The following is a 15,214-nucleotide window of genomic DNA, read 5'->3' as shown; positions in this document are numbered from 1 at the left end:
AGATATTTAGGTATTAATATTATTATTTTAATAAATACTGGAGGATCATATTAAAGTTAATACTAGGTCCCTACAAACCAAATTCAAAAGAATAAAGTTAAAACATGGAATACTGTAAGGTACATTTATCAGCAGTGGGGAGAGTTAATTTGGTTAAGGTGCCCAGATTTTAAAAAGTAGTTCAAGACTAATAACAGTTGCACATATCTGCAGAAACATGGTAAGCCATAGGGACAATTTGTCCTGATGATTTGACAAGAATGTTTTACCTGTATAAAATAACACATATTCAGCTTTTGACTTTGTAACATGGATGTAATGACCACTTGGTTTTTCATTATTAATTGTCCACATTTGTCCAACACGGTCACCACTTTTTCCAGAGAATATGACACTTTGTAGCTAGAACACAATACAAAACATACCTTTAATATGAAATGCATTTACAGGTAAACTAAACTGAGGAGCTCAAATATTTATCTAAAAAGTTTAGATTGATCTTATGCCTATAAATGATACATCTTCTTTTAAAACTAATTAGTCATCTCCTTCAGTGCAGATGAAATACCGCATGTTTGCCTCTTTCCTCATATATGTCTTGGCAGATATTTCCATGCCACAGTCCCTAGTTTGCCATTGCAATAAACCCATACTGTACTGAGTGCTCTGCCTGGACTATACAGAGAATTGTGAACTTAAGGTTTTATTGTTATTTAGCAAGCGCTGAACTAGATCTTTTTGCCTTTGTTGTGTTACAGTAGTCTTTAACCAGCAAGCTATAAGAATCTTTTGCTAAATTCAGAAATACCAACAAACCTAGATAGCATCCATTAGCGGGCCAAATCATTCTACTGTGACTGCAAACAACCTATACCAACTCAAACACTAAACCTGGCCATGCAGAAGACTGATTGATTATTATTTGTACCTGCTACAGCAATTTCAGTGACTATCATAGAATGAAGCCCTTCTTATAAAGTTTAAGCGTTTCGACTGATCTATACCAACATTTTAACAATGAATGAGGTTTTTGGACAGCCTACGGCCTGTACCAGTATTTGGAAATGCACTCCATACTACCCAAACTTTTAGAATGTATTATCAGCATTTGGCAAAGCATGGCAGCAGAAACCGCGAGCAGTAGGGATATGGTGGTGCAGGGAAAGGGGGACTTGTGTAGACCATGATAATACTCTGATATAGAACTCAACTATAGCGGTATTGTCACCATACAAATCAAATTTCAACAGCAACTGGTCTGAGTGTATTAAGTGATAAAGGTGCTAATCCTGCATTCAAAACTTTTTTCTGCTGTTATGGTTTGGAGTTATTACATACTATAGGAGCACTGGCCCTAGTGCCAAACAGTGCCAAAAAGTTGAATGCTGGGAGTTCTTTTGAATGCTGGGAGTTTTTTTTATCTATAATATATTCCTCCTCTTCCATTTATTTCCCTGCCTAGCTGTTTACTTGTGTTTACAAGCAAGGCTGAGGTGACTCAGTGATTGGATGTGTAAATAAAAAAAAAAAAAGACTCTGGGAGGAGGGCAGCTAATGAATATACAATGAGCAAGAGAAGGGAGGGGGGAAACAAAAGTCAGGGAGGATATGATGTCAGCATTAGCTTGGCAAGATGGCCACTGCCTAGAAAAGGATTTTCTGCTTTTCCTTTGTAAAATTCACAGGAATCATTACGTGGATAGCACAATACATCTGTTATGTAAGTAGAGGTAGTATTTATCTACTTATATATGTGTTTTTTATTTCTAGGTTAGCATGGGTGTCGCTTGTTCTTTAAAGAGGAACTGTAACATAAAAAGATCCCCTGGGGGGTACTCACCTCGGGTGGGGGAAGCCTCCGGATCCTAATGAGGCTTCCCACGCCGTCCTCCATCCGTCAGGGGTCTCGCTGCAGCCCTCCGTGGAGTCCGGGCAGCGGTGATGTCATTATTTACCTTCCTGGCTCCTGCGCAGGCGCTCTGACGGCTGTCGGCTCCGAACTACACGGAAATACCCGATCGCCGTCGGGTCCGCTCTACTGCGCAGGCGCAAGTTTCCTGCGCCTGCGCAGTAGAGCGGACCCGAATGAGATCGGGTATTTCCGTGTAGTTCGGAATGGAAAGCCGCCACAGCGCCCCGCTGGAGCCAGCAAAGGTAAATATTGAAATGACAGTCGGCACAGTCGCCGGCTGTTCGGAGGGCTGCGGAGAGACCCCCGTGGGACAGAGGACGGCGTGGGAAGCCTCATTAGGATCCGGAGGCTTCCCCCACCCGAGGTGAGTACCCCCCAGGGGATCTTTTGAATGTTACAGAGTCTCTTTAAGCACATTGTATTAATTGTTAACTAAGTAAAAACAAAAACAAAATAAAACCTATTTAACATTCTGATTGTGGTGGTGGGTTATCTTTTTAAAAATATATTTCACAGTATATGTCAAGGCAACAAAAAAATATGGCATGGTGGATACACATCTGTTGGCAAGCTGCAAAAGCACAAGTTTAAGAACCTCTGTCAAAAAAAACTTGCTGTTGGGTAAAAATGTAAACATTAAGGACCACTATTGCGACAATGGCAAAATTTAAAATACATGTAAAATTTTCAAATAAGAAGTACGTTTCTTCCAGCGTAAAATGACTCATAAATTACCTTTCTCCGATATTGCTGTCACTTGCAGTAGGTAGTAAAAGTCTGACAGAACCGACGGATTTTGGACTAGTCCATCTCCTCAAGTGTGATTCTCAGGGTTTTATTATTTTCAAAAGCACTTAGTGAATGGCAGTTGCACCATCCATTGCTGGATGGTGTAATGGTTAAGGGCTCTGACACAGGAGACCAGGGTTCGAATCTTGGCTCTGCCTGTTCAGTAAGCCAGCACCTATTCAGTAGGAGACCTTTGGCAAGTCTCCCTAACACTGCTACTGCCTATAGAGCGCGCCCTAATGGATGCTGCTCTGGCGCTTTCAGTCCGCCAGAAGAAAAGCGCGATATAAATGTTATTTGTCTTGTCTTGTCAAAAAAAGTGCAACGGGCAGTGAGGCTGGCCAGTATCTTTGTATAAATGCTTTTTCAGGGAAAGTCTTTATAAAATAATAAAGGCCATTTTGAGACTCCCTCATGAAGAGATGGACTAGTCAAAACCTGTCGGTCCTGTCAGATTTCTACTACCTACTGTAAGCAACAGGAACATAGGAGAAAAGTAACTAATGTCTCATTTTACATAGGAAAAAACCTACTTCTTATTTGTATGCGTTTTTTGCAATAGTGGTCCTTTATTACTAATGTGACTCTGCCTTATGCAGAGGTCATTTTCTTTTAGTGTTTCTGTCCTCTGTTCTGTAAAATGTATATATATATTTTTTATTTATGAGGCCCTTATTCAATTCAGTTTTTTCATCTTCGGTTAACTTTTTAGCACTATGCAATTCAAAAGTAGGAGAAAACGTACTGTCAAAATTATTGAGTATTTTCTTGCTTGCTGATGGCTTAAAGGGCATTTTATTGATAAAGAAAATATCACCTAGTAGTAAACTTAAAAGAAAAAATGAATTGAATGGTGGGGCCTAAATATCTTTTGTTCCTTAGCATTTTACATTTATATAAAACCTCATTCCAGACACAAATGTTTCCCTAGATCAGTGTTTACACTCAGTTTTACAGCTTGATTGGGTCTGTGTAGAAGCTTCTTGGTAAAGTAATGTCAATAGGTTGTAATCTTCTTGAAGATATTCAGCCTGTGGTCTCCCCCTTGCAGTTTAAGCAGTGCATTTAAGAGAACAACAGCAGCCTCACGTACAGAGCTTGAAAACTGGTCACGTGATCACACTTTCAGGACAAACTATTTAGCCGCAGAAACCTAACTTCACACAATAAGTAACATTTAAGTGTTACGATTACTAAGCAATCAGATCTGTGTCTAGACTTCAGCTTTAAAGTGTACATGAGATGGGGAAAAAAAGCATTTATACATAAATGGGGATTCCTCCAGCCACCTTCAGGCTGTTGGCTCCCTTGTCGTCCTCTCGGGCCACCTCGATCCTCTGCTAGCTGTCCGTATAAATCTTTCAGTCACTGCCAGTCAGCCACATACTGCGCATGTACAGGCTTAACACCAGGCACCCCCATCCAGCATACTGTGGAGGCCCAGAGCGCAATGGGGGCAAGTGTGCAACAAGGCCGTCCATGCACAGTACATGGTGACAGGTGGCAAATGTAAGATATACCTGGATGGCCAACGGAGGATTGAAGCAGCCCAGAACAGTAAGGAAGTCAACGGCCTGAAGTGGGCTAGAATATAATCAAGGTAAGAAAAGTAATATAGAGCCTTGGTGTCCTGAGGAGGCGTGGGATCACGCGAAACAGCTGTCGACACTGGCACTTTTCTAACCTGTTGTAAGCTTGTCACCGTGCTTGAATAAAGTATTCTCTGCATTTGGAGTTCCGGAATCCACCTTCTTCATTTCATGCAGTAATATACAGATGAAGTTAATCGTGAACAACTTACTTTGAGTGGTTGTAAATGTGCAGAAAAGTTATTTTTATCAAATAGATGATAAATTGTGAGAAAACGCGGAAAAGCCGCCGCGTGTACTGACAGCAAGGCGGCTGATTCCGCTTCTAACGCGGCGGTCTGCACGCGGAAGCGTGCATCTAGTGACATGGCAGAACGCGGAAAAGTCGCCGCATGTAACGACAGCAAGGAGGCTGGTTCCGCGTCCAGCGCGGCGGTTTGCACGCAGCAGCGTGCAGCTAGTGTGGCTGAGCCTGTTAGTTCACACAGGTTTAGGAATGCGCACACGCTGAAAGGCAGAACTTTTATGATGGCCAAGGAGGGATCAGCTGACCAGGCCGGTCAGCTGACCTCAGAGCTGGTAGCCATTGGTTGATCACTTCAGGGTGGCACCACAGAGCAATGCACTATATATGGTTACAGCTGGCCACTCTCAAGTTGTCTGCCGTTGCGAACACTACGTGGAAGCACTCAGACCTTAGTCAGATCCAACAGTGTGTTTGAACCAGGAGGACCTGGGAATTCACACTGAGCCAGATTACTTGTGTTATTATTCTGTTACTAGCCGACCCATAAGAGGGTAGAGGGCAGGAAGGGGGTATTGGGCACAGCGGCGGGGAGGGGGGTTGGACCCCCCCTCACCTGGGTCCCCATTGTTATAATTTAAGTAGGCCTCAGTTATTTGGACTGAGTTAGTCAAAAAGGCTTGGAGTGCAGATCGGCCCTTTAAGGGGATTTTCTCTGAGAGAGAAAATCTGCAGTTCTGTCAGCAGAACTAGAACATACCAAGAAGCTGTTCTAGTACAAGGCCGCAGGTCTCCCTGACCTGCGCATGTACCGCCACTAGAACAATAAACATCAGCCATGTTATGTAAATATCCACATTCCTGCATATAGGTCAGAAGCCTCATTGATTATTAATCAAGTAGGTGTGTATGATGACACCACGAGTGGGTCCACCAATAGTCTGATCTAGGGGGTGGCGAAGATGATATATTTAACTCTCTCCTAGTCAGTATTAAAGGCTGAGGGAGCTATGGGAGCTCATTCTGCTCTTTACTTTCGCAATAGCTCGCAAGGCTGACTGGGACTTCTAAGCATGTTTATTCCTTTCTGTAAGCTGATATAATGTATGCTGTACATAGGTAGTCTAGATGTAACATAGAGTAGATACAAGAAGACCTGGGTACCTTCAGCAGGAAGGTACTCACGCAGCTGTAACGCAACATGGAAGTCTGCTTTGCCAGGAGATGATAAACTGTATCTATCTGTATTTCTGTTACTTGAATAAATAACGTAAACATTGAAGAAGCCTGAGAAAGTCTATCTCCTGCTTGCTGTGTGGAGAGTCAAGTGATCTCACAGTCTGTGAGACATAACTGTAAGAAGTTACTGGTGTCGAAGCAAGGTGATATAGAAGCAGGTTCTAACAGTGGTGCTGAAACCCTTCCCTGCCTAGCAAAACAGGCAGACAGGGGCCGGGGCCGAAGAAGTTTTCAAGATATTCCACAGCAAAACAAGCGGAATAGACGCGGACTGTAAAGCTTATCAAGCTGAGACTGATAAGTGGTGTGGGGAGTGTGCGTTGCGTGAGCCAAGCAAGCACACGGGCTGCAATTCGAGGATCAGCGGCGAAAACTCTTGGATGATAAACTTTGACTGTAAGTGCACAGCAGTCAATAGCCTAAACCGGATCGCAGGTGACTGGAACGCTCCGAGGCCGGCTGGCAGCTGCCGCTGGATATCGATCCGCTGAGCCAGTGTGGGTACACAGAGATGACGCTCAGGAGTTCCAGGGATCCACTCAGTTTCGTGGAGAAGTTGCCAAAAGCTGGTCGAATTGGCAGGCGTACGAAGTCCGCGGCTCAGGCATGTATGATTTACGTTGTTATATGGCGTTATCTGTGTTGTATTTGGTGTTATAACAAGGAGAGGATAATGTGTTAATGTGTACATTCTGTGTTAATTGCAGTGTGGAGGCTGCGGGCTTCTCATCTCTCCCGTGTTGGGAGGGGTGAGGTTAGGAGCAGCTCCGTGGTAAATACGTGGTGCTGTTTTCAGAGTTTATGTGCTTTGATTTTTCTTAGGATGCAATGTTCCTGTGTTGCTAGAGCGTACATAGTATGGGTTTTAATGTTTCTGTACTGTATGTTACGGTTTAGAATGTGGCTACATCCACATTTGTCACAGGCATGTTTTTTTCTGCTGGTGGTATTTGCTGCGTTTGTTTTTTTCTCTCTTTCGTTTTCTCAGAGAAGCTGCCTGCGTAGGAGTGGTGACAGCAAAGCTGCAGTCTGTTAGTACTGGATGGGAGGGAGAGGAGAGAGAGAGATAGCTGAGTAGACGGGAGAGGGGAGTTGAGACAGTTGTAAAACTTAGAAGTAAGTTTTTTCTTCGGTGAGCTGGCGGTTTTTCCAGAGCCCGATCAGTGTGTTTTTTTCCTCTCTGTCCATAGTGGAAAGCGTAGTGAGAGGAGTAAGCTTATCTCGTTCCAGTCAGAGCTGCTTAAAGGCTTTTAAATGTCAGCATATGTCTAATGTTGTTTAGTCAGCTAGGGCTGATAAATGTCTCAGAAGAAGTTCTAGCTGGGATGTTAACAGTTATGGCCGTGATAAGAGGGAGAAAGATTCCTACATTCCTAGTCTCTGGGGATCCTTATGCCGGATTGCAGTTCGGATTACAGCTGAGACATGACGGAATGCTGAGGCGGATCTTTGTGCACTGTGTATCGATTGTGTAATTGTGCATAAAATGTATGTTCTGTGTGAGTTTGTTTTCTCTCCTAAGGTTTATAGGATCGAGAGGCTGCTATGGGAGCAGCCATCTTAGCTGGCAGTCCAGGACTCAAAATGGCGGCAGTGGAGAGGGCCCGCCCCCAAGAGTCATAGCCCCCACACGTCATGGCAGGGGGGAGGAGGGGCTGGGGGATCCACGTCACGTCAGGCTGTGCTCGCGGCTCCGGGCAGAACAGCTGAAAGGGAGGGGGGTAGAAATACAGAGACATGCTACTGTGTGTCTCGGTTCTCGAAGTATTTCCCCAGAGTTTTTCCCTGAGTCCATGGAAAGGAATGCCAGGATACGTGCACCAAGCTATTACTGTAAAATTAGCAGGAGCAGGGATAGGAAGTGTGTCCCAGCTAGGTGCAGGGACACACGTAGCAGTGCAGGTCAGGAAAGTGTCTGTACTGAGTTGCTTACGGGATTATTCCTGTAAGTTGGGCACCTTAATGGGTGGTGCAGCATGAGTTCCCAATAGAGTATAGGGGGGGACAGTGCATCAGGGGGGGTGCCGGAGGTGGAAAAAAGGGAGTTGACCAATCCGGGTTTCCGTCGCCGCGGCTGCAGAGCGGTAATGTTTTTTTCCGGTTTTTGTCGTGGACAGGGCCAGAGCTTGACTAAGAGGTCTATGCTGGGCTGGGGCTGGTTTTTGTGCGTTTTTTTTCGTCCACTGATTGGTCAAATATGTTTTTTCCAGCTCCTATCAATTGTAGCACAAAGAACAAGAACTGACAGCAGTTCATGGGGCAATTATACAAATGAAAGAATTGCCATGTACAGAGTGACAGTGTATCAGTACGGTGTTTGCCATATGACTACCTACCACGTGGGCAGTCAGGGATCTGCATACAGGCATGTGATGCTAGTATGCTTAGCCCTGCACCCTGTGTAGTTTAAGTGTTAAATGCTCCTTCCTACAGGGAGGCAGCCATTTTTTTTTGCAGTTTAGGTAGTGGCACGGCAAACATTGATCAGAGGGTACAACACACAGAACTTCTAGCAGAGCTGGTGATGAAGTTCTAGATAAGGTAATGCGAAAATGAGTAAGAGCATTGCAGGCTCACCTGCAAAGCAGCAACAGGTGTGGCATCCGTAATCTGTGCATGCGACGGCCGCGCATGGACAGATAGGGGGGGATGTGGAAGGAGCTGCAATGAGGTGAGAGCTTCCAAAGGTGAAGTCCGCGGGAGCATATTTTAAACAGGTAAGTACTGAGGATAGTACTGAGGTAGGGGGGTGAAGTTTAACTCCAATCTACCAATAAGAGTAAACAGAGTTCATGAGAACCATAAAGCAACGAGATCAATTACAATATATATTGATCAATTTAAAGTGTACAGAGTACAAGCCGCAGGGCGAATCCCAAATCATTAATAAGAATTGATTTGTTTGTATTTTGATTTCAGGAGTTGGGCAATATGGAATTGAGACAGCTGCAGTGCTGGCAGCACAGATGGAGATGTCAGTGGGATAAGCGAAAGGTTCCAGATGCCAATCTAAGTTTGGAGAAACAAGAGATTCCTGAAATTGGAAAGAGACTAAAACACGAGATTCATGAAATTGGAAAGAGACTAAAACACGAGATTCCTGAGATCAGAAAACGACTAAAAAAACTGACTGAGCAAAGCATAGTGCAAATTGCTAATGTTTTTCTTTCCCAAGGTGGTGCTTTTATAATGAAGAGTACCGTGCTGATGGTGATCCTAGGTTGCCATGTCGTCCTAGGAGAGCGAAGAGAGGACATTCTCATGAATAATAAGGGGTTAATGAGAATACAAGGCCCAAGCATGTTAATGTTGGGTGACAAAGGTACTGATCCTTTCACACCTCCCTCCGCTTGGCACAGATGGACCAAGCAGGGATGGAGGAAAAGAGCACTTGTGCCAGGAGAAAACAAATTTCATGGCACAATGTGGGTGAAAGGTCTGAAAGGTCAGGTGTGCTGGCAGGGTGACTGGAAAGGCAGTGTAAATCTGCTATTGAAGGTCACACTCCCAGAATCGATGCACCGATCCAAAAGTTTGTTAAAAAGTACATTGCAGTACAATGGGTACATGCAAAAGGTGGAGTGTGTGATTCAGGGGTACCTTGTCTTGGTTATGCAGAGTGAGATGGTTCCAGATGGGAGAGGAACGAGCAGGAGGCGTCAATTCTCATACCAGAGAGACGCAAGGGACAACATCACACTCTGGAGCTACCAACAGAGAGTGCCTCTGAAACAACTATACACACGTAAAGGCTGGAAAGCCGAGGGTTGGTGGTTCTCGAAACACGAAGTAAAAATCGAGATCAAGCCACATTTCCAGGTGACAAAGAGGGTGGGGAGAGCGATCCCGGGGGAGGGAAAGCCAACACAGGGAACCCCATCCACACTACACGGGTCACAACAGGCGACGATATTACACAGTCCATATGCAGCCGCTTATCCTCATGCTAGGTGGGTAAGTGAAGAGGTACTCTTAATTGAAAGATTGCAGAGAGTACCGTCTTCCCGACCTCAGGTACATATTGTGCCTCAGGACATAAGGGGGGAAGAGGTCCAATCAGGACAGTTGGGGGCATATTTTGTCAGGGAGATGCTTAAAGATCCTGTCCAACTGAGATTGGACAAGGGGAGGTATATTAACTTTTCTGGAGAAGGATCTTTTGCATGGAAGCTTCGACATGTTTGGGTGAACAAATGGAAACGGTGCAACATTTCTTTAGGCGCCGCCACTTCCTTAGTTCCCACCTCAACCCGTGTCTTACACCAGGACCTGAGAGGTCAACCTTTTTTGGTGCTAGACGGGGAGGTGAAACAAGTAGAGTTGTCCTCATGCTGGCAATTCTCACAGAGGTACCTGCGTTGGCCGGGGCAAGCCAAATTCAGTGAAGAAGCCTGCGGGCTCAATAACGCAGAAGGCGAGGCTACCATTCAAAAGATCCACCCTGAAGCCTAACCGATAGTTCCGGTGGCTGAAGGAAAGGTTTGGTTTTTAACATAAGGTCTAATGATACATTCAAGGTATATTCTCATAATTGTTCCGATAAGGGGGAGTTTCCAAGGGGAACATATTGGGTGAGCGGAGATCCCATATGGATCCAGTCATCCAGGTTGGATGACGTTGTTTCTCAAATGGTTAAGAGAACTCTAAAGTGCAAAGTTTCACGGGTAGTTCCCGTCCTGAAAGAGAACACGACATGGGACAAAGGGGAACAGGGGTTGATCCAAGACGACCACATTTTGTTACAAAGGTTAAACAAACAGTACACTAAGTTAGAGGTAAGATTTCACCATGAGACAGGTGATCTTAACGAGGTAGAACACAAAAATGAGCAGGTGAGTTCCAGTCTGACCTGGTGGAAAAGGTTTCCGGTGATGTTCCAGGGACACTCGGACTGGGCCTCTGCAGTTCCAAAGTTCTTTCTACACCCACTGGTCGTCTGGATGGGGATGACAACGTTAGGCATCATTATCCAGGTGAGGTTGCGTGTTAAAATTACGTAAAACAAATTAACCTGGTCCAGAGATTGGTGCCTCATAAACAATCTCATGAACCAATAGTTTAAATTAAGGGATATACAGGGTTATGGGTATAAGTTTAGTAGTACCGGTGATGGAGTTGATTGTATAAAGGCGTTCTTTTAGAAGGCACCTGGTACTGCTCCATTGAGTAACAAACAAACGAGTTTCACTTTTCTGTGGTCATGCAAGTTTGTGAGTGATACGTAAGTGACGCAAATGCTGAGCATGTGGTATAGAGGGACTTAGAAGTAGGGCCTCCCCAGAGAGCCTGGTTACAGGAAGACCAAGAGGTCTTGCTCGCTCTCTTCAAGGGGTAACCGTCCAGAGCAGAGAAGTTGTGTGAGCACGAACATCGAAAAGTGAAACATAAAGGAAAGAAACCAGGTACGGTTAGGTTCAGAAGTGGGGATCTGCGGATCAAGCCTTTTTAGGGGGGATTGTTATAATTTAAGTAGGCCTCAGTTATTTGGACTGAGTTAGTCAAAAAGGCTTGGAGTGCAGATCGGCCCTTTAAGGGGATTTTCTCTGAGAGAGAAAATCTGCAGTTCTGTCAGCAGAACTAGAACATACCAAGAAGCTGTTCTAGTACAAGGCCGCAGGTCTCCCTGACCTGCGCATGTACCGCCACTAGAACAATAAACATCAGCCATGTTATGTAAATATCCACATTCCTGCATATAGGTCAGAAGCCTCATTGATTATTAATCAAGTAGGTGTGTATGATGACACCACGAGTAGGTCCACCAATAGTCTGATCTAGGGGGTGGCGAAGATGATGTCATATTTAACTCTTTCCTAGTCAGTATTAAAGGCTGAGGGAGCTATGGGAGCTCATTCTGCTCTTTACTTTCGCAATAGCTCGCAAGGCTGACTGGGAATTCTAAGCATGTTCATTCCTTTCTGTAAGCTGATATAATGTATGCTGTACATAGGTAGTCTAGATGTAACATAGAGTAGATACAAGAAGACCTGGGTACCTTCAGCAGGAAGGTACTTACGCAGCTGTAACGCAACATGGAAGTCTGCTTTGCCAGGAGATGATAAACTGTATCTATCTGTATTTCTGTTACTTGAATAAATAACGTAAACATTGAAGAAGCCTGAGAAAGTCTATCTCCTGCTTGCTGTGTGGAGAGTCAAGTGATCTCACAGTCTGTGAGACGTAACTGTAAGAAGTTACTGGTGTCGAAGCAAGGTGATATAGAAGCAGGTTCTAACACCCATGTGCACTCCCCCTCCAGCTTAAGGTCAGCAGGAACCCCCCCCCCCTCACCTGGGTCCCCCATGTGCACTCTCCCTCCTGCTTAAGCACAGTAGCAGCCGCCACTATTAGTAAGAGGCAGCGGGCGGGGATGACTCACCTCTTCCGTGTTCCAGCGTGCGTTCCACTGTCGTCACTTCCTGCAATGCCGCACACTGTATTGGTGTAATTTGCCTTTTTAAAACATAAGGAAATCTGCAATAATTCAGCTATAAGTGAACATTTGTGGTTACCTACAATGCACTGCTACTAAATATGCAAATTACCCCCTTTTCCCCCTTGGTAAGCCAAGCAAGCATCCAGAGCCGCTGGTGTATAGCAAGCATACTGTATAGCTTTACATTTTACACAGTCATATCAAACCCACATGTAGACAGCCTGTTTCAGACTTTTGGTCCTCATCAGTACATGGCAGGGATTGATACAGCTGTATGAGATAGGGCTTGGACCAGTACAACAGAGTAACCAAGCAGCTCAGGGTGACCCAAACCACTAGAAATGTATAGGGGGATAAAAGGGACCAAAAAGACCTCCTACTAAAAAAAGCAAAGCTTGGTGTAATTTGCCTTCCTAAAACAGAAGAAAATATGCAATAATTCAGCTATAAGTGAAAATTTGTGGTTACCCACAATGCACTGCTACTAAATATGCAAATAATTCCTTTTCACCCTTAGTAAGCCAAGCAAGCATCCAGAACCACTGGTGTATAGCAAGCTTTACACCAGTTCCACTGTCGTCACTTCCTGCAATGCCGCACACTGTATTGGTGTAATTTGCCTTTCTAAAACAGAAGGAAATCTGCAATAATTCAGCTATAAGTGAACATTTGTGGTTACCCACAATGCACTGCTACTAAATATGCAAATTGCCCCTTTTCCCCATTGGTAAGCCAAGCAAGCATTAGTGTTGTCCGGATCATGAACGATTCGGATCTTTGACCCGAATCTCTTTTGTGAGTCGAATCATCCGAATCATCAAAATGAGTGATTTGGATCGCAAAAGGGGTGGGGCCAGGAGCGACATGCCCCCCTCTCAGCGGGCAGCGGGGTCCTGGAAGCAGAGCAGAGATGGATTGCTCTGTTGGAGGGGAGCCAGGGACAGGTAGATGAGAGAGAGGGGACATGGGTGCCACTGCCAGATATGTGTAGAGCACACATACTGGATATAACGTGCTGCTCATTACAGGCTGTCTGTTCGTAGTTGTGCAGTGAACACATTGGAAGCTTTTGGCTCAGCTCAGCACAGCTCAGTAACTTTGCAGGCACTGTGATTGCAGTGCAATATGATCCTCCTGCACTGCTCTAAACAGCTGCACTTCACTTCTGGGAATGCTTTGGGGAATGCTTTCTTTCACTGTGCTACTTTACATTCAAAGTGTACAGATGAACATATAGGTGAAATATATGTAAAGCATGATTGCAGCATGTGGGTATTGTGTGCAAACAAACATTTCTGCTCTCTGCTCGTCCCTCCTCCCTTCTCTGTCCACTCCCTGCCCTCTGCCTTCTGTCCATCTTCTCCCCTTCTCTGTGTGTCCACTCCCCTCCCCTTCTCCTGTCCTGCTAGTCATTTCACCCCCGAATGCTTCCATAGTAAAATGATCCGAGATTCGGATCAAAGATCCAGATCTTTTCAATGATCCGATTCGAATTATCCGAATCATTGAAAAGATCTGAACTTCGCATCTCTAGCAAGCATCCAGAGCCGCTGGTGTATAGCAAGCATACTGTATAGCTTTAAATTTTACACAGTCATATCAAACCCACATGTAGACAGCCTGTTTCAGACTTTTGGTCCTCATCAGTACATGGCAAGGATTGATACGGCTGTATATGAGATAGGGCTTGGACCAGTACAACAGAGTAACCAAGCAGCTCAGGGTGACCCAAACCACTCGGAATGTATAGGTGGATAAAAGGGACCAAAAAGACCTTCTACTAAAATAATCAAAGCTTGGTGTAATTTGCTTTGTTAACACAGAAGAAAATCTGCAATAATTCAGCTATAAGTGAACATTTGTAATTACCCACAATGCACCGCTACTAAATATGTAAATTATTCCTTTTCACCCTTGGCAAGTCAAGCAAGCCTATAGCTTTTAGTTTTACACAGTCATATCAAACCCACATGTGACAGCCTGTTTCAGACTTTTGGTCCTCATCAGAATATAGCAAGGATTGATAAGGCCGTATGAGATAGGGCTTGGACCAGTACAACAGAGTAACCAAGCAGCTCAGGGTGACCCAAACTACTAAGAATGTATAGGAGGAGAAAAGAGATTAAAAAGCCCTCCTACTAAAAAAAGCAAAGCTTCGTGTAATTTTCTTCTTGAACATTTGTGGTTACCCACAATGCACGGCTACTGAATATGCAAATTATCCCTCTTTGCCCTTGGTTTGATATGACACTACTTCTTCTTCTTGCTTGGCCCGGCCCCTTCTTCTTGCTTGGACCGGCCCTGGGGGCAGGGCGCTACCTCTTCTTCTTGCTTGAAGGTTGAGGCACTTACTCAACCTTCCAACTAGTTCCAGGGTGTAGAGACCACGGACCTCACACCCAAGACTAGGGAACTTGTGTTATCATTCCGTTATTCATCAGACTAGTTCCAGGGTGTAGAGACCACGGACCTCACACCCAAGACTAGGCATTGTTTGATATTTGTTATGACCTGTTGCTTTCCTGACTATCCCTCTGCTTTCTGATTCGGTACCACGCATATCTGATATTCCGTTGCCAAACCCTGCCTGCCTAGGATACCGAATCAGCCTTCTGTCTTTGTACTTTGTCTGTCCGTGTGTTGCCGACCTGGCTTGCCCGACCTCGAGAACTATCTCTCTTAAGAGATAGTCTCCAGATCAGTCAGTGACATCCACCTTCAGGTGTCACTATAGATATATATATACACACACACATATATATATATATATATATATATATATATATATATATATATATATATATATATATATATATATATATATACACACACACACACACATACATATATATATATATATATATATATATATATATATATATATATATATATATATATATATATATATATATATATATATATATATATATATACACATAGATATATATAAATAGATAGATAGATAGAGAGAGAGAGAGAGAGAGAGAGAGATGTGTGTGTCCAGA

The 15,214-nt window shown here is 44.2% G+C and overlaps 1 protein-coding gene across 1 annotated transcript in view; it reads right to left on the bottom strand.

Moving 5' to 3' along the window:
• Window positions 1-15,214, bottom strand: part of FAM234A (family with sequence similarity 234 member A) — an 89,671-nt gene that overhangs the window by 27,833 nt on the left and 46,624 nt on the right. Inside the window, exon 6 of the mRNA XM_068244824.1 lies at window positions 270-402. Within this exon, the coding sequence (XP_068100925.1) occupies window positions 270-402 (133 nt within the window). The remainder of the gene's footprint in view (window positions 1-269; window positions 403-15,214) is intronic.

The sequence above is a fragment of the Hyperolius riggenbachi genome, chromosome 7 (assembly GCF_040937935.1).
Source record: "Hyperolius riggenbachi isolate aHypRig1 chromosome 7, aHypRig1.pri, whole genome shotgun sequence".
Taxonomy (NCBI): Eukaryota; Metazoa; Chordata; class Amphibia; order Anura; family Hyperoliidae; genus Hyperolius; species Hyperolius riggenbachi.
Note: the sequence above shows the minus strand (reverse complement) of the source record. Positions and strands in the feature narration are given on the sequence as shown.